Genomic DNA, 27,881 nt, shown 5'->3' with positions numbered 1-27,881 from the left:
ATATAAAATCCTGCTTCTCTTTCATCCAGCCATGAAAAATACACAAACATTATCAGTGCTATATTTCTCCCACATGGGTATAGTATATATGGCCATGGTGGCCTGTAAGCTTCCGATGATAAGTCGGTTCGTGAAGGGAGCTCAGACAAATACTTTAACTACTTGCAATGCTTTAAGTATAAATAATACAGTTTGGAAAGCTCCTTGAAGTTGGGAAGTGTAGCAAAATTGTTCCCCATTTAATTTAGTCATTCTAAGCATTGTAAATTTCCAAGGGCATTAGGAATTTGAAGCAAATTGCAGAAACTAAGATCAAGTTCACGCATACGTGGGAAAGTAGAAAGGGAAGGCAACATGTTGGGAATTTTCAATAAACCTTATAAAATACCAAATGAGCACCAAAACACATTACATCAGATTATCAAGAGGTTTTAAGGAATACCAAGATTCATAGAGAGCTTGATCAACATGCAGCAGAATCTGACAGTGGTCACGAACAATTGGTTTAATGATCTTTCTCAACCAAATCACTTTCTTCCTTATGAGACTTTCGTTTTCTCTTCAGATGAGGAGAGGAGAAACTGTTTATTGATTTGGTGTATTGGGGACCATAACCATGCCTTATGTTTTAAACCTATTAGGGTTTCCATTATCCCCTAATAGGCCAAACTAGTTTCCGCTCATTAAGCCCATATCAATTTCCTGGCAGTCTAATGGGCTCACTTAAATAGATCACTTTATATTGAACCCATTTAAATATAAATAACTAATATAAATGTTATAATATAATATGTAGCCCATATTAATTAATTAGGAATTATAAAATTCCTAACAATCTCCCACTTGGGCTTCATATTAACCTTAGACATTTATATCACAAAATTCTTTAGGCGCACAATCGTATGTTATTTACTTTTAGACTCCTTTTATACAATCTGGTCCATCTCATATAGCAATAGGAAACCACTGCAATTTTCATCACAATTTAGTTTGACTAAGCCACAATGATCACTACTGTTACTCATACTCGATGACATAGATCAAATATGAATAAGCAACATGGAAATTACATACAATGTGATCTTAATCATGTCTATTTCCAACTAGTCCAAACTTTATTCTTTATAGAGATCAATCCAAAATGCAATACAAATATTGCACACAAACAAACTTATAATGAAATGATAAACTTCAACTTTATTTCTGCAGAAAATCCAAATAACAAAATGTTTACAAACCATAAGATATAGAACATGAGTAAGACTCTCACTAAACTAAGGTACTATCAGGAATTACACCCATATGAGCAGTGTGCTCGTGAAAAAAAAACTTTAGTGTCATACCTTTAGTAAGTGAATCAGCTAGCATGGAATGAGTTCTTATATGTTTTATACAAATCTATATTTTATGGATTCTTTATTTAACAACCAAATACTTTATGTCAACAAACTTTTACTTGGTTGAATCCTTAATAATACCGCTAAGATATTGTCCCAATAAATGTCCGATGACTACTTAATGTTGACGACAACAGGCAAGCCGATTACAATAATATAACAATCATAAATTCTAGTATGATGTCTCATAGTAAAATATTAACTCCACCAACATGGTTAAATGTGGATCCTTATGTGAAGTGATTGTTATTAAGACATTCTGAATAAATCGAAGTCAGAATACCCAATGATCTCTAAACTTATAGACTTTCGATATGAAAACACACAGTTTCTTGTTCTCTTCAATTAACGCATAATGCATTTTACTACTTCTAGTGTTGCATACCAAGATTACTCATATATCACCTTAGGAATCCCTTTTCAAACTCTAAATTTTACATATGCAGATTTGGGTTTCACATAATATGAGTAATTTAAACCATAGTAGTAACAACAACAATAATTAAAGAAGAGAACAACAAACATGCAATGCACAAATAATCTTTATGGTAAATTTCAAGACCCAAACAAGATACCTACACACCATTAATCCTCAATCTTTGGATTGAAAAAGACTAACTGCAAGTGGTACTCTCAATGCATTGATCAAACATTGGTGATAAGTCCTGTCAAACAAAGGTTGTCTTTGGAGACTCCATTGGTCACATGGAAAACTTATATGATGATTATTCCGGTCAAATAATGATTGTCTTTGAACATTTCATTATTCACATGGAAAATCAAACTATTTATAATCACCACATGTTTACCATTGCAAGCATATAATTATTTTGTCAAATTGTGTCTTCCTTTGGGCCGAGCACAATTCACATGAATAATTTCATGCAACATCCATGTAAATTCAATCAAATAAACTTACGGAACAGAGGTTACTTTGGCAACATGTTGTTTCAATCAATTTAACCAAAAAATACAAGACAATTTAATACAATAAATGAGAGGTCTTAAAATTACACAAATTTTCTTAAAAATTACATAATTTAACCAAAAGAATCCTTTAAAGATACCAGAGAAAAGGTTTCTTTATAGTCAATGCCTTCCTTCTGAGTAAAGCCTTTAGCAATTAGACGAGCCTTATATCTCTCGATATTACCCTTTGAATCTTTCTTGGTTTTAAATATCCATTTACAACCAATAGGTTTCACACCTTCATGCAATTCGACTAGATTCCAAAATTCATTGTCATTCATAGGCTTCATCTCATCCTTCATGGCGTCAGTCCAATTTTGAGAGTTAGAACTGTGCATAGCTTGACAGAAGTTGATTGGATCATCCTCTGTTAAACCAACACCATCCTTATGTTCTTGGAGAAATATAATATAATTATTTGAGATTGCAATTCTCCTCTCTCTAATGGATCTCCTTAATGACACTTCTTGAGGTTGTTGAGGTTGCTCTAAAGGTATTTGAGGGAGAACCTCATTGTTGTCTTGTTCTGGAACAATGTCAATAATTTGAACATTGTCTTCTATTACTGGAGTTATATCTTGAATAGTAATGGATACGAGGACTTGATCACTGTAAATAACAGGTTCTTCCTCAAAGACAACATTCCTTATGTTCTCTTCCTTCCCAAACTCAACTTCCTAAAGAAATCTCACATTTCCCGTCTCGAGAAGGGTCTTAAGGTGGGATTGTAAAATTTATAACCCTGAGAGCGTTCAGCATAGCCAACAAAATAACAACTAATTGTTTTTGAGTCTAGCTTTCTTTCGTGTGGTCTATAAGGCTGTGCCTCAGCTGGACAACCCCAAATGTGCAAATGTTTAATGCTTGGTCTTTTACCAGTCCAAAGTTTATAAGGGGTTTTATTAAATGCTTTACTTGACACCCTATTAAGGATGTAAAATGTGGTCTTTAAGGCTTCTCCCCAAAGTGGCTCTTGCAAAGACGAATGACTAATCATACTTCTCACCATATCCTTAATAGTTCGGTTTCTTCGTTTTGCTACACCATTCATGCTGGGTTTGCCCGACATAGTGTATTGCGGAACAATTCCACACTCTTTGAGGAAAAGCGCAAAAGGTCCTGGACGTTGTTCTCCTGATCCATCATATCTGCCATAGTACTCACCACCACGGTCATATTTGACAACCAAAATTTTCTTTCCAAGTTGAAGTTCAACCTTAGCCTTGAAAGTCTTAAAAACGTCTAGGGTTTGGGATTTCTCATGTATCAAATATAGGTAACCGTATCTAGAGTAGTCATCCATGAACGTAATGAAATATTGTTGTCCATTCCAAGAAGTTGTAGGAAAAGGACCACAAATGTCTGTATGCACTAGTTCTAAGACTTCTTTAGCTTTTTTCGGCACCTAATTTCCTTATGTTTGTTCGTTTTCCCTTTATGCATTCAATACAGACCTCAAAGTCTGATAAATCCAAAGGGTCCAGAATTTCATCCAACACAAGTCTTTGAATTCTTTGTTTAGAGATATGGCCTAAACGCTTATGCCATAAGGTGGCTGAATTCTCATTCAATTTTCATTTTGTATCATGTGAACTTATTTGCAGTATTTCATTGTAGGAACTAACAACATCAAGCATGTAAAGATTATCAATTAAAAAGAACCAGAACCAACCATATTTGAATTTTGGTAAAGACTAACTTTATCATTTCCAAATGAATAAGAAAATCCAAATTTGTCCAAACTAGAAATAGAAATCAAATTCCGTCTAAAAGACGGTACAACAAAAGTATCAAATAAATCCAAATAAAATCCAATTTTTAACTGTAATCTAAAAGTTCCAATAGCTTCCACTGCAACCTTCTTGCCATCACCCACAAAGATGAATCTTTCATCATCACTTGGTAGTCGGCTCCACACGCAACCCTGCATAGTCTTACTTATGTGAGTAGTAGCACCAGAATCTACCCACCAAGTATCTTTAGGTACAAAAGCCAAATTAACTTCTGAACAAACTAGAGTAAGAAATTTACCTTTCTTAACACGCCATGCGACATACTTGGGACACTCTTTCTTCATGTGTCCCAACTTCTTGCTGAAGTAACAGGTAAATTCCTCATCCTTATTTTGTTTCTTTTGCTGAGAAGTCCCTTCCGCAATACCCTTAGTCTTCTTCCTTTTCTTATTCTGAGAGGTCGAAGTCAAGTGAGCACTTTCAGTCCTATCTCTCTGCAACCTCTCCTCCTCTTGCACACAGTGAGATATAAACTCATTGAGGGACCATTTGTCCTTCTAAGTGTTATAGCTCACTTTGAATTGCCCAAAGTGTGCAGGAAGCAAGATCAAAACCAAGTGCACGAGGAGGTCTTCACTAAGCTCTAACTTAAGTGACTTGAGTTTTGATGCGAGATTGGACATCTCCATAATGTACTCCCTTATGTTCCCTTTGCCTTTATTCTTCATGGAGATGAGTTTAGCCAAAAGGTTACTTGTTTCTACATTTTCATTTTTGGCAAAGTATTGCTCAATTTCCTCAAGGAATTTCTTTTCACTTTGACCCTAAAAAATAGAGCCCCGAAACGCCTTTGGAATAGAGCGCTTCATGATTATAAGGCACATTCGGTTGGACCGACCCACTTCTCAATTTTTACCTCATTAGAGGTTTCCAGAGTGGAAATGGATCGTTCCATCCCGAGTGCCAAGTCCAAATCCATACAGCCAGGAACAATTTCTACGGCTTCCTTTCAAACCTTAAAATTTGTCCCATTTAACATTGAGATAGAATTCACTTGGGGAGTAACATTTGCAGCACTGGTAATATTAACTAAACAGAGAAAAAAAATAACATATTAACAAATAATCAAGCAAGCCATAATATATATATATATATATATATATATATATATATATATATATATATATATATAACAAGACATGCAAATATTTCCCATAAGAGATCCATCACAAGATATCCATCACAACATTAATTCTAGTCTTTGGACAGAGAAATTAATTTGTAATTGGTACTCTTAACACAATGATCAAATATTGACAATTAGTTCTGTCAAATAATAGCCTTTCTTGGTACTGACTATTATTCACAAATTTTTTTTTATAATTGTCACATATTTATCATCGCAGGTATGTTATTCTTTGGCCAAATTGTGTCTTCCTTTGGGCCGATCACAATTCGCATAAATAATTTCATACTAACATCCATGCAATTTAATTACATTAATTTACACAATAGAGGTTACTTTGGCAACATAATGGTTCAATCAATTTAATTAAAATTGCAGGACATGCAAATAAATGAAAAGGATCCGTAATGGTTAAATTTGCACCCAATTATGATAGCAGTAAATGTTTGAAAACAACATCATGGCAAACTAATTATGCATCCGAAACAAACATACAATGGTACTATCACAAATTCATACTAACCACATGAATAACATAAATTATTTGCCTATCATTGATTCATTAAGAAAAAATAGTTGGCAAATAAACAATAAATTATTCATATAAGAATGGCCTTATTACTGATTCATATAAATAAAAAATATATATATTTATGAAATTGTGCCACGTACTAAATGCCAACACCAGATACGTAGAACCTTTATCCCAAATAGAATAATATGCCAGCAAACGCGACACAAACAAGAAAATGTGCAAACCTGTAAATCAAATGCAGAGGCCTTTTATTAATTTTAAAGAAAAGAAAAGCTTTATGGCCATAACACATAAACTTAGGGGTTTTACAATTTTATTGATCAAAATAGTTTCTCCCCAAAATAAAATTAGGATCCATATAAGCAAAAAAGATCTAGATATTATACATATCAAACATCAACTTTAAATCTCAATAATCTAACAGTAATGGTGGCTCTGATACCACTTGTCGAGAATTTTCAATAAACCTTATAAAATACCAAATGAGCACCAAAGCACATTATGTTAGATTATCAAGAGGTTTTAAGGAATACCTGGATCCATAGAGAGCTTGATCAACACGCAGCAGAATCTGACAGTGGTCACGAACAATTGGTTTAATGACCTTCCTCAACCAAATCATCTTCTTCCTTATGAGACCTTCATTTTCTCTTTAGATGGGGAGAGGAGAAACTATTTATTGATTTGGTGTATTGGGGACCATAACCACGCCTTATGTTTTAAACCTATTAGGATTCCCATTATCCCCTAATGGGCCAAACTGGTTTCCGCTCATTAAGCCCATATCAATTTTCTGGCAGTCTAATGGGCTCACTTAAATAGATCACTTTATATTGAACCCATTTAAATGTATATAACTAATATAAATGTTATAATATAATATGTAGCCCATATTAATTAATTAGGAGTTATAAAATTCCTAACACAACAAAAAACTAAATGAATCTTTTTGTGCTATGGAATACAACAATTGTAAAGGGGATGGAAACCACCTTTTCATGAAGGATGATTTTGTCTGGGAATGGATAGGGGCTTCACCTATACAAAGCTTCTTGAGATGCTCTTCATTACTTGCTTCATTTTGAAACAATTTTGAATAGCCAGAGAGATTCAAATATTCAAGAGAATAGAGGCGTAGTAAGTTGCTGGGTAAGTTTACTAGAATTTTGCAGTCGTTCTCACTCCTAAGCATAAGCAACTTAAGGTTATTCTTTTGTAACAGAGCATTGGCTCTTATTGTTGTTGCATTAAACTTGTTGTACATCTCTCCATGACGCAGTTCAACCAATACTGCTTCAACTTTTTCTACTGGCTACAACATTGCAAATGGGGTAATGAAAATGTGATCCAATATAGTTGTTATCTTTTGAACAATTTCTTCAATCTCTACATATTGAGGCTTGAAAATTCAAAGAAAGGAAGAATGCCTCTGTCATCACTGTAGAGATCCAAAATAGGACGTACATGTGTAGGTAAAGTTAATAGCATAGTACTTATTCACTTTCAAAACACAATTTGCATTAAACTAATATAAAGTTGCTCCCAATTTTCATGTTTCCTCTCTCAACTCTGGTTTAAGTGGGATATTAAATTCGAGACAATTATATGAGCAAGAAATGATGATGTAATACATGCACATGATAGGACTAAGTGCATTTATGCGAAGTAAATTAAGATCCTTCATGAGATGAGATAGGCTTGTGTACTTATTTTTTATATCCCAACCAAAGAGATTGGCCACTTTTGTGAGAGCATCTCCTTGTCTGCAATCCTCCATCTTCTCTTTGTCTTTGAATTTTTCTTCATGTTTTACAAAGGCTTTCTCATAATGTCCACTATATTTTTGTATGACTGATGGATCAACATCATAAAAAATGCACAGAACTTGTATTGAAGATTTTTGAATGCAATTGCAAATTTGTGCTAGTTCACCCAAGCACCAAGTTGAAGAAGCATAGTTCTTTGATAAACCTACAATGAAAAGGTGGGACCCTTCAGTAGCTTGTATCGGCTTGGGTGCACTACTACAAAAATGGTCTTCTACAATGTTGGTCAACGACACTTCTAAAACCGATGTCGTTCAATTTTTGTAAATAATTGTAACTTTTTAAGGACGATTTTCTCAAAACCATCTTTGAAAATGCATTAAGACTTCAAGAACCTTCTTATGTCACATCTGCTACTCCGTGGCACTCACGCGACCCTCTAATGCTTGATTTCCTCTCTCTCAAAAAGCACTATTCTTTCATCTCTGCTAACCTTACATTGTTGTCATCGGAGTCATCTCTCTCTCTCTCTCTTCATGTTCATTCTCGCACTTTCACTCTCATCCATCGTCGCCATCAAATCTCCCTTCTATTTGGACCATTTTTGGTGACATGGCCATCGAGGAAGGTAAGGTCTTGTCTAAACCTTCATCCTTTTCCCCCCAAATCTTGCTTCTTCTTCTCATTTTCTTCTTTTGTGTTTGTTATTATGTGAAGCGTTTCTTATTCTTCTTTTCATGGTTAATCTAGGGTTGAAAAAAAACCATATCTAGTGTAGGAAGAAGCACTAGACCAGAGGTTAGAATAACAAATCTAACATTGGGACAACTAGATCCGGTGAGCAATGGTGTGTGCGCAAAGCTCTTAGCAAGGATCTTTACTAGATTGGTGTCATTTTTTTCACCAAATGTTAATTTTCTAAAGGTAATGCACATGAATCTTTTCTTTCACTAGATGTTAATTTTCTCATTCTGGGTATGATATATGGTGCAAGTCCATTTATTCCATTTAAGGGGATCTTTATTCAAGGTCCTTTCTCCATTAGTTTTCTCATTGTGGTAAGCCTAAGTCTTTCTTGGTTTATGCAAGGGTTGCCATAGAAAAAACCATTTGTGATTTTACTAATTTGTAAAGCCTAAGCCTTTTAGAATTTTAGATAAGAAAATTTTATAATTTTATAATTTTTATTTGATATGTACCAATGGTATGTATTATACTATATGATGCAGGATGTTGATAGAAAGGACATTTCTCTTAGCAAGTTTAAGGTGAAGATTCTATTAATTGTCAATGATGATTCACAATGGTTTGAATTATGTATTTTTTAAGGAAGATATGTAGCTCAATATGTGTCTTGGAGCCTTATTTTCTTTAATTTCCCAATTTTTAATACAAAAAATGAAAATAAATAAGTTGTACCTTAAAATTTGAGTTAAATTTTCTCGATTTCTTGTCAGTTATGATACCATTGAACTAATTTCCTTCATATGATAGTTGTTTGACATCATCAAATTACTCGAAGCTATCACGCTTGCATGAAAAACACGAGAATCAAGGTATGTTACACATATAGGATGGTTATTTGTGTATCTTAATATTTTTTAGTATGAGTTGGTCATGTTTTACTTGGTGTTTGCACATGTGTATCTTCTTGGTTTTGAATCTATGTACTTGTGCAAATCATTTTTTACTTGTTGGATAGTGCATAATAAATAAGAGAGAAGTGTGTCCCTCCTACTTGAATTTGGGATTTCAAGCACAATTTATAGGTAACTTTAGATTGGATACATGTGTGAATGAAGTTTACTAATTGGGATTTGTTTCTCAAATCTTCACCTATTCTCCTCAAAAACTTCAAGATGATTTAAATGAGTAAACAAAATAATAAAGCCTATGGCTTTATTCTAGAATAAACTTGACAAAGATGTTAAATTTTACATGTTCCTTGATGTTAGAATATGTTGCACCCATTTGAATGCATGTGACATTATTTTAACTTTTAAGGAGACAAGACATATGGAAGCAATTTTGTGGTTTACTTATGTGATAAATGATAAACATTTTTTTAGCTAGTAAGAATGCAATTTGTTAAGAAGAAATCAGTCCCCCCCCCCCCTCACACACACATATTAAAATTGATGACAAAATTGTGCTAGTAATCTCTAAGTACAAATTTATGAATTTGACAAAAGATCTTGAACTCAATTCAATGTTGATAACGATTGATTGAAAACCGATTACGAGTTGACCTTGGCTAGTGTTTTACATATGAGGAATGTTAACCTCCATACTCCACACCCTTGATAAAGAATATTACAAACAAGGAGGATTTTCTTTGTTTGCCTTCTTGAATATGTACTAGGTTTGAAGCTTAAGCATGTGTAGGAACCAACAAGGGATTAGGACTGATTCCCTCATATTTTTTTAGGGGGAAGGGGTGGAATACTTTTCTTTATGGATAATTTCTCTGATTGATGTGCTGTGAAAGTAGAGAACTTATTTAGGAGTAATTCCTTCTTTTATCTACTTCCTTTTCTTGCCACAATAATTTTTTCATGGATTTTTTTTTAATTTTCTAGATGTTGTAAACATAATATTTAGAAGTATAGTCATAGTACATAATTAATATATAGACAAAAGTCTCTCACTTATCATGATCTTCACAGTATTGGTGTAAGTATGTATATTTATTGACAATACAAAATTTTCATATTATCATTTTTTTAAATACAAATTGTCTCTATCATGTTTTTGTTTTGAGTTTTATATACGGGTTATAAATAAATTTGTGAGAGTCTGACCTCAGCATTTTTTAGCAGTGTGACATTAATAATATCTTTTATAGGAGTCATTTACAATGGTTTCAATTACATTGTTTGATAGTATAAGTTACTTTTGTTAGAGATAGGGGGAGCAACATGAGCAATATGGAATAATCTAAGGCTAAAGGTTGAAGCTCAAGGAAAAGCTTAAAGAAGTTTTGGCTTTTACATGCCAAACTCTCTTGAGTGATATTTGTATTGGTTTTTATCTTGAGTGTTGCATCTTAGTGCATTTGATATCTATTTTGCATTGTGCATCATCATAGTGTGTAAGAAGAAAAGTTTCTAAGTTAGAAAAATTTCTTCAGAGACAAAAAATATCTATTTTAATCAATTACAACAAGCTATTTGAAGCTTAAAGAGTTAAGTTTCGTATCGATTTAATCAATTACAATAGCATTTTAATCAATTACACTATTGTTTGAGACAATGACTGATTTAGTCAAGAGTTTCTGTTTTAATCAATTACCAAGTGGATTAATTGATTACTTCTCTCTCGTTTAGTTGTTCAATGATGAACAAGAACACTTTAATCAATTGCTTAGGTCATCTAATCGATTATATTGTTCTTTAGTTATTTTTCAGATGTTGGATGAACACTTTAATAGATTACTTAGATAATCTAATTGATTACTTTGCTAAAGTAATTGATCACCTTATAGATCTAATTGATTACAAATGGTTATAACTATTTTCTCTATAAATAACCAGCTTGTGCTCACATATATACATCATGAGATCATTAGAGAATACTTAACACATCTAGAAAATAGTTTCTTAGCCTCAGAATAAGCAAGTTTTCGTGCTTTCATTAGTGAATAAGAGAAGATAAGAAAAGTGTTTTATAGTAACTCACAACTTAATCGTTTGGTTATGAAGATCTTTTCTTGAAAGTTAGTTGTGTCTTTTGAGTAGAAGATCACCTTCTTAATCTAGCAAGGTTTTTGCAAAAAGATTGGTTAGGCTGTATATCTTCTACTTGGTTTTTTCTTGTGTATGGCTTTTACACGATATTTGTTTTTATGAGTGAATTGCTTATAACATGATAGAATAGGGTTTTCTAGTTTGGGCTAAGAATAGGGTTCTCTTAGGCTTATATTCACAAAGGACCCTAGTGTTGGGTGCCTTTGTCTCTTTTTCCGAGGTGATAATTGTAGATTGGTTGTGATTGCTTGAAAGGATTCCTGATGCATAGTGGAAATCTAATTTAGGTTGTGGATTAAATAACTAGATTAGCTTCTCCAGAAATAAAGAGTCACTACTAAAAATAGCACATTCCATGACGTGCATTTAAAGTCGGTCATCATAGAATCATTTTTGTTTGGGGACAGTGGTATTTTTGTAAATAGTTGCAATATTTCAAAAAAGGTTTTGATGAAACCGTCTTTGAATGTTATAAAACAAAGGCGGTTTTCACAAAACCGCTTTGTTTTAAATCTGCCTAATTTTTTATTTGAACGTGACTCTTCCTCTCCTCACTTCGCTCTTCTCCTCTTTCCAATGTCGCTCTCTTTTTCCCAATGTCTTCTTGAGAAGATGCGTCCACCACCGCCACCAATGTCGAAGACCAACTTCATTCATCCACACTTATTACTCTTGCTATTGCTGATGCACATTGCTCTAAAATCCCCATGTTAGTTTTCACCGAAGCAACAACTCTCCTCGCCTTCAAACTAAAAGCCGACGTCAACGACTACCTTAACTTCTTGCCCCTCACGCGCGGCCTCCGCTTCTGCGCGTGGCAAGGCGTGGAATGCAATGGCCTCAAAGTGATCCGTCTCATTCTCCAAAACTTAGATCTCGGAGGCGCGTGGGCTCCCAACACACTCACTCGTCTTGACCAACTCTGAGTCCTTAGCTTGCAGAACAACTCACTCATCGGACCCTTACCAGACCTCACCGGTCTCTTCAATCTCAAAAGCCTCTTCCTCGATAACAACTACTTCACTGTTTCTCTCCCTCCCTCACTCTTCTCTCTCCACTGTATCCAAAACTTGGATTTCTTCCACAACAACTTCTCTGGACCTATCTCCACCGCGTTCACCTCCCTAGACTGCTTCCACAGCCTCCGTTTAAGCTTCAACTCTTTTAACAGTTCAATCCCTCTTTTTAACCAGTCCTTGCTAAAATTCTTTGAAGTCTCTGACAAGAACCTCTCCGGCGCGGTTCCGGTGACTCCAACGCTGTTCCATTTTCCAACTTCCTCCCCCGCCTTCCGGTAACTCCGTTTAATGCCGAATCACCTCATTTCTAGTCATGGATTTTGAACGCATTTAATGCTTCGCACATGCCTTTTCTGATTTTTCTTTTTTTTTTTTGTCTATTTTCTTTCTCAGCTGAGAAACTGTAGTGTGGAGCTCTGATTTTGCTTTTTTATTTTCTTTTTTCTTTCTTTAATATATTCTTTCCAATATTACTTTTATTCAATCTTTATATTCTTTCCAGTTTTAGAGTATTTCCATACTCATTATGCTATGTATGTATTGACCTTATTTAGTGTCAAAATTTTATTGTCTTAACTTTTTTTTGGTCTAATTGAGTTTTAAGAATTTAATTTCTGCTCAATGTGTTCAACTTGTAGTTTGCCTTAGTACACTTTGTATGCAATTATTTTTTTTCTGACTAAACTGTTATAGTGTATTTACTTAATTAGATTGTATTTGTTTTTTGAACATTTTGTTTCACTTACTCCTCTTCCTTTCTGGTAATTTTCAGGCAATTAAGAAAATCAATTATGGCTCCTTCTAGGAAATCTAGAAGCGTAAATTAAGAGGTTTTCTAGTGTTCGTGAGGCTGGTTCTAGTAAAGACAAAATTAAAGAGAATGCTAGCAAAAATAGGCTGAAGGTGAGTCTTGGTATTCAGAAGGTGAATTTGTTTCTTTAAGTCTTTAGAAAGGAATTATTTTCTTATACATGTACTGAGTTAAAACAAAGGAAGATTTTTTGCCTTTGCTCTTTATTGTTTTTGCTCGAGTCCTCTTGTCAAGAAGTCATTATAATATTTTTTTAGCATTTTGCCAATGTATACTTAGGTATTGAAAAAAGTTTGGTTAACTTGGTCAGGCATTATGGATTCTATTTCTTAACTTATAATTATTTTTTTTAATTTCAATGATTTGCAGAAGAGAAAATTGGCTAACATATTAGGGCCACAATGGAATAAGGAGGAGCTTGAGCATTTCTATGAAGCTTACAGTAAATATAGGAAAGATTGGAAGAAGGTTAGTTCTAGTCTAGTCATAAGGTGCTTTTTATTGAATAAAAGGCTATAGGTCAAATTTCACGATCAAGTTTTAGGAGTGAATAGACAATTTAGTCCCTAATGTAGAAGCAAATGACTTTGTTGTTTTGATGATGATCATGATGATTTGATGCAAATGATGCAAATGCGCTTTTCAAGTTTAAATTCAAGACAATGATTCAAGAATACAAGACACAATATCAAGATGATCACTAGTATGTTAGGAAGGAAATTCCTAATTGATATAGCAAAAGGTTTGGCCAAGTAATTTAAGTTAAAAAGTGTTTTTCAAGAGATTTACTCTCTGGTAATCGATTACCAGAGGATGTAATCGATTACCAGTGGCAAAAAATGTTTACAACAGCTATTAAAAATTTGAATTCAAATTTTAGACTGTGTAATCGATTACACAATATTGGTAATCGATTACTAGTAGTTAGTAAACGTTTTAATTCAAATTTTAAAACCTGTAATCGATTACACAAAACCTGTAATCGATTAACAGAGGAGATTTTCAGAAAATAACTTCTAAGAGTCACATATATTCAAATGGTTTATGAATGGTCATCAAAGGTCTATTTATATGTGACTTGGAAACACGAATTGTGAGAGAGTTTTCATTGCCCAAAAAGTTTTATCCTCTCAAAAGATTAAGAGATTTTTTCTTAATTGAAATGTCTTATCCTCTCAAAGATTCCTTGGTCAAACACTTGCATATTCAATAAGGAATTGTGATTGATCTTCATTGTACAATCTATCTCTTTCAAGAGAGATTTCTTCTTCTCTTCTTCTTACTTCTGAAAAGGGATTAAGAGACCGAGGGTCTCTTGTTGTAAAAGAATTCTGAACACAAAGGAAGGATTGTCCTTGTGTGTTCAGAACTTGTAAAAGGATTTTACAAGAGTGGAAAATCTCAAGTGGGTTGCTTGAGGACTGGACGTAGACACGGGAAGTGGCCGAACCAGTATAAATCAGTTTGCATTTCTCTCTTCCCTTAAACTTCTTTTATTTATTGCCATTTAACTTTTGCTTAAAAGAAGTTTATTCTGAATTGTCTTTTGAGTAATTCATGTTAAGGGTGCATTGTTAATCTAAAAAGAGAGAGTGAAATTTTAATTGGGGAATAGTCTTTGTATCTTAATTCAACCCCCCCTTCTTAAGATAACTGAGGCCATTTGTTCAACACCTGAGATTGTACCCATTTTGCATATTAGTCCCTAACTTAATGTTAAATTCAAAATAGTCTCTATCTTTGCATAAGTGTTGTAAAATAGTCCTTCCGTTAAATTTTATAGTAACGCTGTTAGTGAGGTCAATTTTAGTGCCACGTAGACTATCCAACGTGGCACTAAGGATGATGTGGCATGGCACGTGGACGTGCCTCTTAAAACATGCCACGTCATTTGATGAAAACAAATTGAGTAAATAGGCAATTTAGTCCCTGACTTTGTGCCCCTGTTGCATATTAGTCCCTAACTTAATGAAAAATTCAAAATAGTCCCTATCTTTTGCTAACAGCGTCCCTAACTTAGTCAATTTGGACTAAGTTAGAGAGAGAAGCTAACTTAGTCAATTTACTAAATTTAGTCCCTGACTTACGACGCGCTAACAACATCGGTGGGTGTATCACCGTCTTTAAAGAGATCATCGTAGTGCTTCTCTTACAAAGACATTTTTATCCCACCGTCTTTAAATGTTTATATTTTTATCATTTTTTCTCCCTCTCTCTCATCTTATAGGTGCTAGAGAGACCTTTTTATTTTTGTGACCCTTTATTTCTTTCCTTATTCTCAACTTCTCTCTCTTCTTCTTCAAGAACTCCTCAAGGAGGCTTTTAGCTCTTTGAGGATCACAACTCTCACATTCAATCTGATAGAGGTTTCAAAATCAAAACTGGTTTCATCCACCTCCAATTTCAAACCCTTCGAATCCTTTTTCAGTTCCAAATTCCTCTAGCACCTTCTTCAAAACCCTAGACTCCACTGACCCTAACTTTGCTGCGTGCCTCCGCCAAGCATTTGCGCCCGATGCTTGGGTCTAGATCCTCCTCGTCCTCCTCCACGCTCCAACACAATTCCCCATTCCCAAAATTTCTCATTCTCCCTTTCCTCTCCGAACCCAAAATTTCATACTTTCGTTTCGTTCATTCGGCGTAGAAGCAAGAGAGAGAGAGAGAGAGAGAGAGAGAGAGAGAGAGAGAAAGAGAGAGATGGAGAGGGAAAAAAGTTGCTACCAACATAATGCGTGAGAAAGCATTAACTAATCCCTTAGCTTGTTCCTTGAAACTATTTTAACCAATGAGCTTCAAGCGTTTACTTGTTACATAAATTACTGGGAGAAAGTGACTTTGAAGGTTTCAAAGTCCTTGGAACTTTCCAAGTTTATGTTATATAATAGTACATAGATCTTTGTTTTTGCCTTCTATACTAAGTTTACTCCATCATATCAAATTCAACCCTTTGTTCTAATGTTGGTTCTTCTTCTAAAATTTGCTACATTCGTTGTAGTAATACTAACACGTTTGATGTTATCAAAGAGAGCATTACAGGGTCAATGGCTGCTTCAGGATCCGTGGCTGTAGAACTTGCAGAGAAGCTCAAGATTTAACATGAAGAGTCTCTGAAATAGGTGCCACAACTAATGAGAAAATAAATTACAGGAATATGATAGAAAGAAAAAAATCTTCCCTTCCTTTGTTTGGTTTGATTTCATGGAAGAAAAAGAATTAATATGTATGATGAAGGGTAAGAGAAATATATAGGATAATTAAACAGTACACAAACAAGTTATAGAATTTAATTTTAGTACAGTGTAAGTATAAATTTTTTATATAACTATGTTAAATATATTTTAAATTATTTATTACAAATAATTAATAATCTTACTATGCGTAACAATATATAATTAGGTTCATTCATGTCTTTGTTTCTTCATTTCATTTTAAGTAACTTTACTTCTTTTGTTTATTTGTTTTACTTCTACTTAATATCCCTTAATAGTTATACTAAGCTTTCTAATTAGGGCCTTGGAATATTTTATTGAATTATGACATTATTAGTTGAATTCGTTAATTTGCATGTAATTCTGATGTTGGTAGCTTAAATCTATTAAATTATCAAAATTTTGAGGATATGGTATGGCTATATGTATCAACTTACAGAAATGTCTCTCTTTTTGGATTATGTATTTTTTCTTTTTTCAGTTTAGGAAGTTTTATGCACAAGAGGTAAAGCGCCTGTCACTCAACAGTTGCCAGGTGAATCAGATAATGATTATGCTGATTTTTCTTCCAAGGTATTCTAATTGTAAATGTAAACTGCAAAACATTGGACTAACCTTGTAAGGCATGATGTGAATGTATGACTTTTCATCTTTGTTACTATTATAATCAGAGCATTTACTCTGTGCACTATTTTTAGTTTCCCAGATCTTGCATTTGAAAGGAGATAGGAAGGACTTTGACTTTGTAAAATTCAGTCTCTCAGCAGAGGGATTTGATGTCTTTGTAAGTTAATCCCTTCTCTTATAAAAATAAGGCAATTTACTCTAACACTACTAAAAAAATTTCAAGCTCACTGGCTCACTCCCTGACCTCACACAGTACCCTTTTCTTTCCTATTGTGAATTCAATAGACAATAGTAGTGTTAAGTTAGGAATGGAAGGTTGGTATTCTCACATGAGTGGACACATGGCACAATGAATGACGAGAACTCCTTAGCAAGCAAAAGCTTCAAACCTTTTGATGGGGCCATGACTGGATGTGCATGTATCAATCAAAGGTTGACAGTCGGCCAATAATTAATATTTACACTAAGTTTAGGTGAGGAGGCTAGTGGTGTGGGATCAACAAGAGTGATGGACATGCACACTTTATCTCTAATGGGTTTTGGGTTTAGGTTAACTCAAGTGGTTTGACTAAGGCAAAGGTGCTTGTCTACTAGCCAAATCACCAAAACCAACTCTCCTTCACTTCACTTCACTTCACATGCATTTTCGAATCCTTTTCACTTTTTTTTTCTTTCTTTTTATCCAAGGGATTAATTTATTATTTTGTCACATTTCCTACGCCATACATATATATTTGGTTCAAATATGCTTATTCTTCTATCCATTACCACAATAATATGGTAGAAGTGTTGGTAACACATTTTTTTAGATTAAATTAATCTAGAGGTCCTATAATTTCTATAATTTTAATTAGCTTTCTATAATTTAAAGATTTTTTGAAAAATCTTTAAATTATAGAAAGCTTGATAAATCTTTCAATTAATCTTGAGGTACTACCAAGCCTCTTACAGGATCATCACCTCGCACAGAAACATCAGTCATTAATGGAACTTATAAGGGATTTATGAAAATTATACTGCAGAACAATGATACTAAGATGCATACCTATCACATGAGTGGATATGCATTTTTTGTAGTCGGGTATTGACTAATTCCTTCTCTTTTATGTGTCATTCCATGTTTCCGGAACCAATAACACAACTTGATTTTGTTGGCCACAGGATGGATTTTGGTGATTGGTTTGAGAATAACAGGGGTACATATAACAAGTGGGATGGAATAGCTCGCGCTATAGCATATATATACACATCACAGGTCAATTATTTTATGTTAATAATTTCACCTTCTCACTCATGGTCTTGATGAAGTCTTTGTTTAAGGCATTTAAAAAGTTGAAACTTTTTGCTACAAGTCTAAACCTAATAAACTCCTGCTTATCATGTTGCTGACTGCTGGCATACTAGTTTCGGGTTAGGTGTTTTAAGGTTTTCATGTTTTGTTGAGGTGCAGGGGAATTGATGATGTGGTGGTGAGAATATGTTGAGCCTGAAAAGGCAGTATTTCTTTATTAGTACTAATGCAGATAATATTGTAATATTGTTATTATAAATTGATTTTCATATTATATAATAATATTTATTGATTATTAGCAATATTGATAATATTGTAATTATAAATATTGATTTTCATATTATATAATAATATTTATTGATTATTAGCAATATTGATAATATTGAAAATATAAAAATTGATTATTAATTAACCTAAATTTTAATTGCAGTTTATTCGATAGTTAACATCGATGGCGACATAAGCACCGATGTAGAAATCTCTTATTTTTAAGACGGTGCTGATGTCAGCATCGTCTTAGAAATAACATATTTATACATCGGTGCTTAAGTGAGCACCGATGTGAAAAACTCTCCTTTTTTATATTGTTCACGAATATAACACCGATGTAGAAGGTCTAATTTCTACATCGGTGGTTAGTATAGCACCGGTGGTCTAATTACTTATCAAAGGCAGTTGGTATGTTAGGCGCGATGTAGAAAACATTGTCTTTCTACAACAGACATTTTAGGACCAATGTTGAAACTTTTAACTTTCAACAACATCTTATTCTACATTGGTCAATCACTTATGTCGAATGTCGTTTTCCACCAATGTAGAAACTGCGTTTTGTAGTAGTGCTAGTCTTTCAACTATTCTTTTTGGTCATCACTTTATTTTTTCATAAGGATATGAATATAATGATATTTTTAATTTTTTATGGACTAATTTAATAAAATTAAAACTGGTTTGGAACTTGGAAGATTAACTATGATTTGGGCTTGGTAACGTTCTCAAGGAAGGAATTGTAATTTCTATCAACCCTCTTGTGATTTGGGCTTGGGTAGGACTCCTCATCAATGCCATAATTGTTAATGTTGTTAATGATGTTTACTTTTCTTTAGCCATTACTATTTATTATTTTTTCTTTGGTGGTTGACATTATGTGTGCGTGTACCTTTTCAGTAGTAGTGGTAGTGCAGCAGAAAAGATCATGAACCACGTGAACACTCTAATTTCCATCACACCAGGTACTACTTACTAATACTAGCTACTATATCATTAATTTTTTCTTTATATAAATAATAATCAAATCTCTATCTACATATCTCCTTAACCCTTTTCTCTCTCTCTCTCTCACCAAATCTTTTCTCTTTATAAAAAAAAGCCTTTTTTGGAATGAATAAATCAACAGAAATAAAAAACGTGCTTTGAGTAGAAGCAGCTCGAATAACTTAAATTTTTGGAATGAATAAATTAACATACCTTAAATTTTTACTCTCTGGTTTATTTGAGTGAGTTTTATGTTATTTTGAAAATAATAATATTTTTTTTGTCAAATTCTTTTTAAAACTAATATATTATATTTCTATTAATTTGTTTAACATGTTATTGATACAAAATATTCATGGATAGATATTGCTTAAGTATCACAAAATTCCTTAATCTTATTTGAACTTGTCTTCCGTCTAGGTAAGCAACAATTAGGCAATTATTTGGGAATACGTATACAATTTTAATATCTTATATATGCTAATGAATAGATGTTTCAGGTACGTACATATATATAATAAGCTTTCAGGCACACTTTTTGGTTAAGTTTTTTAAGAAAGTAATTTTAAAGCTAAGTGTAAGAAGTTTTATGGAGAAAGTTATTTAATTGCTTATGATATAAATTTTCATTATGTAAATTTAAACATATAATTGTTTGGAATAACATACTGAAAATAAGCTTATCTTTCTTAGTCTCGAAACCATGTACATAGTTGCTTATGGCTTTCCCCTATGTCTGCAGTTTGGGGCTTAAGATCTAAAATTATAAATTTGCTTGTTTAGTTTTTTGTACAAAAAGCAATATATTGCTAGACGTAAATTTAATCATATTATAAATTTTTATTTTTTTAACAAATACATTCTAATCTAAGACGGTATTATGAGAAAATCGTTTTAGAATCTTCAATATTTTTTATTTGTTTAAAAGAGAAATACATTCTAAGACGGTTCTTTGAAGAACTGTCTTAGAATCCTAAGTTTATTTTATATTCTAAGACGGTTCTTGAAAAATCGTCTTAGAAAAACTGCATATTCTAAGATGGTTTTGAGAAAAATAACCGTCTTAGAATGTGCAGCTTTACTAAGATGATTTTTAAGAACCGTCGTAGAAAGTTAAAATTTTAATTTTCTAGGACATTGGCTACAAAGACAGTTCAAAACCGTCGTTAAAAGTGTCTTAAAATCGATGTAGAATCATCTTTTTGTAGTAGTGAGTGAACTAGCATAAAAGATAGTGTCTTTCTTCTCTTGTTCTAATCTTTTTCTCTCATTCAAGGTTTAATCAAGTCTTTTGAGTATTAAACAAAGTTTTTCACAAAGATTCAAGTTTTATGATTGTGAAAGAAAGAATGTTAATTAAGAATCATGTTTTAGGAATGATCGATTAAGTATTGATTACGTTTGATTCATGTTTTCTTTGTGATACGATCCATAGAAATGGTAAGAGATGAATGCAAAACGAGGTGTATCATTCAATTATTAGAAATTGTACCCAACAAGAGCACACTTCCCACAAAGTTACAACGCTTATACCAGAGGTTTCCCTCCTCTCTCCAAGTCATGTTATGTTTGCCTCATCTTTCTCATTCACACCTTTTTCCCTATATTCATCAATCCAATATTAGAATTCTCAATCCTCGACATAACCACCTATCATAATAGAACCTATCAATCTGTAAAAGATTATACAACTAGTGATACCTACCATAATAGAATCAACTAAGCCTAACATAATAGAGTTACTTGACAACTGTAAAAGAGCTAGACTGTCACATAGCTACTGGCTAATATATAGATACTCTAACACATTATCAATTCTATTACTTCCTCTTTTATTTTAGTTTACAAATTTATAATCATAACCCATCCCCATTATAATTATAGATCGGCATGGATCATAGAACTTGATAAGTGAAATGTCAAATTTCTTTGTGTCGTGCTTGATAAAAAAAATTAAGAACAAATGCACCTTTGCCACCTTTGCCACGCCTTGCTCAGTGATTAGCAAACCATTTAAAACTATATTTTCAATCACTATTGTATCAGGTTAGACATCCAAGGCCAGTTTATAATTCACAAAGACTTCAATGCTATGTGAAAATTCAATGACATGCATAACCTTTTCCATTTCACTTTACATGGAAAAAAAGTGGGAGGAAAAAAACACTAACAATTAATCAATACTCACATGCAAATAAATCAAGTTTGGATTATTATAAATAGAAACAAAATTATTCTCCCACTCCAATGTTGTGATGCTTGAGGATGACGATTCTTGATATCCCAAAAGACACTCCTTCTAAGATTGACTGTAATTATAACAATTAAAATGTTAAACATATTAAGACCAAAAGGTCAACATAAATAATCCACACGTGGTAGATGGAAGAAACAAATACCATCATGTTTCATGAGCCTCATTCAAGAATTTCTTGGCCAACACTTCTTCTTAATGTACCCCCACCATGTTCTCATTGTTAGGATCAAGGTGCTCGGTTAGATATCACTGAATGACATCCCGAGCCTCCTCATGGGTAAAACGAAATAATATATGAACCCAATATATGTACACATAATAAAGGACAATTGACTAAAACATCATCAATCATAGGTATGAACGTAGTTAACACCTCTTTAAAAAGACATTTACTAATCGATGGTTACTCTTGTACATATCATCATTCATGAATGTTCTGTGGAAGGGCCTGCAAAGTTGGAAAGACAAGTTCAAGGTAAGCGTGTAATGCAAGATAAATAAGAATGAGTATGCATTAATATGTGTAGAAGGTGAAAATTCTCCTGAAGCTCAAAAGACAAATAAAATGAGTGTATTTTTAAAAAGTATATGTTTGATGAATAGAAATACGTGTTTTGTGTAATTTTTTTTCCCTAAGACTTCAAAATTTTGATTTTGTTCTCATTCAAATAATGTGAACACATTCCCTTTTTGTCATCAAACTTTGTACACTATCAATATTGAATTTATCATTAAAAGAAGTTTTTTTAACTAAAATAGGCAAGATAAAATTATTCTATCTAAATTTTTTAAAAATAAAAAAGATAACATGGGTGAATTTTAATTTTTGAAACATTGAATGCAGTCTTCAAGATGACAAAGGCCCAAATGATGTTTAGGATAAAAAATGACCTTTAAATTTAAATTATTATTTTTTCAAAATAGTATTAAATTAATGTATAGTTATGGGTTTGAAATCCAACAGAATTTGTTGATTATATTTGGCGCATGTACAATGTGAAGTAACTATTTGTTTACTAATTGATAATATAAAGATTAAACCACCATAAATACATTTATATGAAGTTTTATAATTAACATGACAACCCATCCAAAGAAAAACTTACATTGCATAACAGTCACGTACTAATTCACATGTACAATAAAGAGTAATCCATATGTCCTACATTCATAAGACACAAAATAGGGTAAGCTTTCATGAACCATAGGCAGGCATACAACACAAAAACAGGTCCCTTAGAGAGTGTATATTGTTTTGCTCTTAGAGAGTGTATATTATTTTGCTAATTTGTTAGATGAAAGTTGAGCAGGTGAAATTTTGGAACTCAATGCTTCGTCGTCACATCCCTGATGTGTCTGTTGCTTCATTGGTGTAAGGGAACTCTGAGAAGTGGATCATGATCCGCTTTGCAGACACGAATTGTTGCGTAAATGATGAAGTAATTTTTGAGTTAGATTAAAAGTTAACATTGGTGCAGCTTGAAAATGCGATAGTATCCACAATTATGAACTTAAAATTGAAAGTAAATTTTTGCACTTAGGCTCATAGTGGGGATGATCATTGGGATCAGAGACCTTGCAATATCTCTACATCATATGCACAGGAACAAATTGAAAAAAAAAATCAAGCTAAAAAAGGAAAAGGGGTAAAATTGGACACCCTAAAGAGCAGGCTGGATCAAACTAAAAAGCATTAACACAAAAGTATATATATACTATATAGATTAATTATAAAAAGTATTTTTAATGATGAGAAATCACTTCAAATAAATTGTGATACCATTAACACAAAAAATAAAAGAAACTAAAAATAACTTTTCAAAAATTTGAAGGACTAATAAAAATAAATTATTTTTTAAAGGAATAAAAAAATAATGATCAGATCTTAGAAAATATATTTAAGCCTAAAAAAACTAAAATGTATAGCAAAAGAATAGAACAAACTAAAACTAACTGAAAGAAAAATTAACAATAAACTAACATGGGACTTATGTACCTTAAAAAAAGCATAATTATATTAGATGGTTTTAAAAGTTCAGACACCATTTTTCTTTGACTTAATCGTTTGGCAGGGATGCTCATACTTAGTAATATGAGACAAACCATACTTTCATTTTGTAGTATATCTGTTATCATGATAACAATATGTTTATAATTTAATTAATCACAGTAATGGACCCACAAAACATAAGCAAAGGGAATTAGGAATAATGCATATGATTATAACTTTCCAAACCCTAAAGAAGTGCATGATTTAAATGATCAGAGAATCTAAGTCAAATGATACTTCATTTCCTTTGAATAAGAGGAACATGAAGAAGCGTAGAAATTACAATCATACATTACCCACCTATTACAAAATATATGTTTGTCTGAAGGTATAATTAACTTAAAGAGATCAAATAAAAATATGAGCTAGAAATGCATATCAAAGAGAAGTTGTAAACAACCTTGGTCACTCATAGAATCTTAAACAGTTGAAAGAGGAATGTCCTTGCCAGTGGAATCAAGTGAGTTCCTTACCTAATTGTCCTTAAGTTGGTGGTATCTCTTGACTACAAAAAATGCCCCATCAAACATATTAAAGACAATGAAAAAATTTAAGAAAGAAGAAATGAAAGTTGACACCAAAATTTTAAAGGAAAAGTATGCACTTCTGCATTATAAGACATGTTTACTTTGACAATAGGTGTCCCAACTTGAGAATACTTGCATAGTAGTTGATAAATTAATACAAAATGAGTAGAAAAATATAGGAAATTAGAAGGCAATAAATACAAACCATAGCAAGAAATTTGCAAAGTCTGCATCATTGGCATCTCGCATGGCAACATAAAAATCTTCATATGTCACAGCTTGGCCATCATGTCTCTTAAAATAAAGATCCATGCCTTGAAACATTATTCTGAGAAAATAAGTGGTGCCAAACACCTACAATTAACAAATTAACAAATCCAAAGAAACCAAATAAATAGGACGTGGAATTCTCCTACAACAAAGAACAGAAAAAAGAAAGGTAAAGATGAAGAAAATTACGTTCATAGACATAAGCCTTCTGAACATCTCTCATGGCAGCCTGTTCAATATAGTTCTCACCAGAAACCTCTTTAATAGCCTTGTCCTGTTATTATTATTATTATTCTTTTTACAAATCGAAAAAAAATTTATTTTTTTTTCCGCGAAAATAATAATATGCATTAGTTGAGTACCAGAGGTACTTGGAATATATATATTACAGTCCATATTTGGTCCCAAGACATTTGGTATTCATTGAACCAATCTGAATTTTAATTTAGATTCTTACAAAAATTTGCTCTAATATTCTATCCTACTCTATTGAGAAACCCTGCTCTGATGTTGGAAGACCAGTAGTTGTAGTGAGAGTTGAAATCCTTCTCCAAATTTGCGAGTCACATCCATAATAAGAAAACTGCATCATCTAGGATGCTGTTGGCATTGAATGTACCATTGGAGAAAATAATGTTATTTCTTTGCTTCCAAATGGTCCATGTTAGTGCCAACCACCACCATTTCCATCTGCTAGACCTCATTCCCTCTTTCACTCCATGTATATGTTGGAGAAAGTGTTGCATTGGGTGTTTTGGGAAGACACCCGACATACCCACCCAAGACAAGGACTCCCACCATACTGGAGTTATCTTGCCACAATGAAAGAATAGATGACCTGCCCTCTCCTCCACTTCTCTGTAGAATGGGATGTGGACTCCCCAACCTGAATCTGTCGTCTCCGCAAATTTGCTTTAGTTGGTAGTCTATCTCTTATTAACCTCCATGCGAACATAGTAATTTTAGGTGGCAGCTTGATCTTCCACGACTCCTTAAATACTCCATCCTGTTGTTGTTCAGATGTTTTCCCCCACACCATATCATAGGTGGATTTGGTCATGTATTGCCCACTCGAGTCTGCCTTCCATACCCACTGATCACCTTTCTGCGGCTGAATTGGGTGGCATGCTGTGGAAGCAATGCCTTTCAAGATTATTTTGATGATGCCAAAGAATCAAGAGTTAAGCAAAGTTTCAAGCAAAGATTCAAGAATCAAGTTTCAAGTTTCAAGAATCAAGAATAATCAAGATCAAGATTCAAGACTAAAGATTCAAGAATCAAGAGAAGACTCAATCAAGATAAGTATTAAAAAAGTTTTCCAAAATATTGAGTAGCACAAGAAGTTTTCACAAAATCATTACCAAAGAGTTTTACTCTCTGGTAATCGATTACCAGAAGGTAGTAATCAATTACCAGTGTTTTAAAACGTTAAGATTTCAAATTTCAAGAGTTACAACTTGTGTTTAAACATTTTCAAGTTGTGTAATCGATTACACAATACTTGTAATCGATTACCAGAGCTTCTAAATGATTTAATTTTCAAAATTTAAAATGAAGAGTCACATCTGTTGATGTGTAATGGTAATCGATTACCAGTGACTGATTTCGAAAAATAAATTTCCAAAAGTCACAATTCTTCAAGTGACTTGTTTCTGAAGATTTTTTCAAAAGTCACAACTTTTTAAGTGACTAGTTTTAAAGAAATTGCCAAGAGTCACAAGCTTTGACTTGAGTCATCAAGAGATTATAAATATGTGACCATGACATGAATTTAAAAAATCTATCATCTATCTTTCAATCTATCTTTCAATATCATCTTTCATCTTTTTCAACACTTTCAACAGATCTTTCTGATTCATTTCTCTTCATCTTTCTAAAATTTTTTGTTCAACACTTTCTCTTCCAAGAAAAGTTCTTTGTTCTAAAACTTGTACTATTCATCTTTTTCATTCTCTTCTCCCTTTGCCAAAAGAACGAAGGAATAACCGCCTAAATTCTTTTGTGTCTCTCTTCTCCCTTACAAAAGATTCAAAGGACTAACCGCCTGAGAATTCTTTTGATTCTTCCCTTCCGCCTAAGCAAAAGATTTCAAAGGACTAACCGTCTGAGATATCTTTTGTTTCCCCTTACAAAGACTCAAAGGACTAACCCCCTGTAAATTCTTTGTCCCAACACATTGGAGGGTACATCCTTTGTGGTACAAGTAGAGGGTACATCTACTTGGGGATTGTTATACTGAGAACAAGAGAGGGTACATCTCTTGTGGATCAGTTCAAGTGGAGGGTACATCCACTTGGTTTTTCAAAGAGAACAAGGGAGGGTATATCCCTTGTGGATCTTTGTCTTGTAAAGGATTTTACAAGGTTGAAAGAAATCTCAAGAACCACAGGTTGCTTGGGGACTGGATGTAGGCACTGTTAGTGGCCGAACCAGTATAAATCTTGTGTTTGTCTTCTTCTTCCCTACACTCTTTAATTTCCACTGTGTACTTTTCTTTTACAGTTTACTTTTGTTTAAATTACATAACTTAGTAGTAAAGCCTAATTGAATCTAGTAACATTAAGAAGGATAAATTTTTAATTAGTCCAAAAACGGTCATAATTAATTCAACCCCTCTTCTTAATTATTCCGAGGCCACTTGATCCAACACGTGCAACATCCAATAGGAATGAAACTGCCATATCTATTTCGTTATCAAACAATGGTCTTCTCCACCTAAACTCCCATTCCCAACCTGCATCCTTGAAGGCCCCTATGTGCTGTATACTTTGATTTTGCTGCATAGAAATGCTATACAGCCTAGGGTATCTTGCAAGTAGCGAATCCTCTCCCCCCATCCATCTGTCCTCCCAAAATTTAAACTTATCCCCACATCCAACCCTCCAAGATGTTGTAGTGTTCATTACCTCTCCATGTTGCGGATGATTAAACACGAGCTTTAGATCCCTCCACCATACCGATTCACCCTTTCCTCTAGTTACTTCACTCAAACCCCTCCAACCCTCATATTTTGATTCCAACACCCTAGCCCACAGCTCCCCCTGGCTTTGAAATAAGCTCCACTTCCATTTAGCCAACAGTGACAGATTAAAAGAAGTAGTGTCTTTGACTCCCAACCCCCCAGCTTCCTTTGGCAGGCACACTGTGTCCCATTTGACCCAAGCTATTTTGCATTGCTCTTAATCACCTCCCCATAAGAACCTTCTCTACAGCATGACTAGCTTGTCCACCACCTTA

At 33.3% G+C, this 27,881-nt stretch overlaps 1 protein-coding gene and 1 long non-coding RNA gene across 2 annotated transcripts; one reads left to right on the top strand and one right to left on the bottom strand.

Moving 5' to 3' along the window:
• Nucleotides 1–2,437: 2,437 nt before the first annotated feature.
• LOC114378814 lies at nucleotides 2,438–3,669 on the bottom strand. Its single transcript, XM_028337424.1, has 3 exons — nucleotides 3,373–3,669; nucleotides 2,876–3,043; nucleotides 2,438–2,752 (listed from the first exon to the last, which is right to left on the bottom strand). The coding sequence occupies exons 1-3, from the start codon at nucleotides 3,667–3,669 to the stop codon at nucleotides 2,438–2,440; spliced, it is 780 nt and encodes a 259-aa protein (XP_028193225.1).
• Nucleotides 3,670–9,024: 5,355 nt separating this feature from the next.
• LOC114379386 lies at nucleotides 9,025–13,700 on the top strand. The gene is made up of 3 exons (XR_003659478.1): nucleotides 9,025–9,142; nucleotides 13,124–13,254; nucleotides 13,532–13,700. It is a non-coding gene; the product is annotated as an uncharacterized LOC114379386 (long non-coding RNA).
• Nucleotides 13,701–27,881: the final 14,181 nt, after the last annotated feature.

The sequence above is a fragment of the Glycine soja genome, chromosome 12, assembly GCF_004193775.1.
Source record: "Glycine soja cultivar W05 chromosome 12, ASM419377v2, whole genome shotgun sequence".
Taxonomy (NCBI): domain Eukaryota; kingdom Viridiplantae; phylum Streptophyta; class Magnoliopsida; order Fabales; family Fabaceae; genus Glycine; species Glycine soja.
This window is presented reverse-complemented; position numbering and strand designations above follow the sequence as displayed.

Coding starts and splice junctions, on each gene's coding strand:
- LOC114378814 (XM_028337424.1), bottom strand. CDS start 3,669: ATGGATGACTACTCTAGATACGGTTACCTATATTTGATACATGAGAAA. Junction 3,044..3,372: donor ACCGAACTATTAAGGATATG/GTGAGAAGTATG, acceptor AGATTTCTTTAG/GAAGTTGAGTTTGGGAAGGA. Junction 2,753..2,875: donor CAGAACAAGACAACAATGAG/GTTCTCCCTCAA, acceptor CAAGAACATAAG/GATGGTGTTGGTTTAACAGA.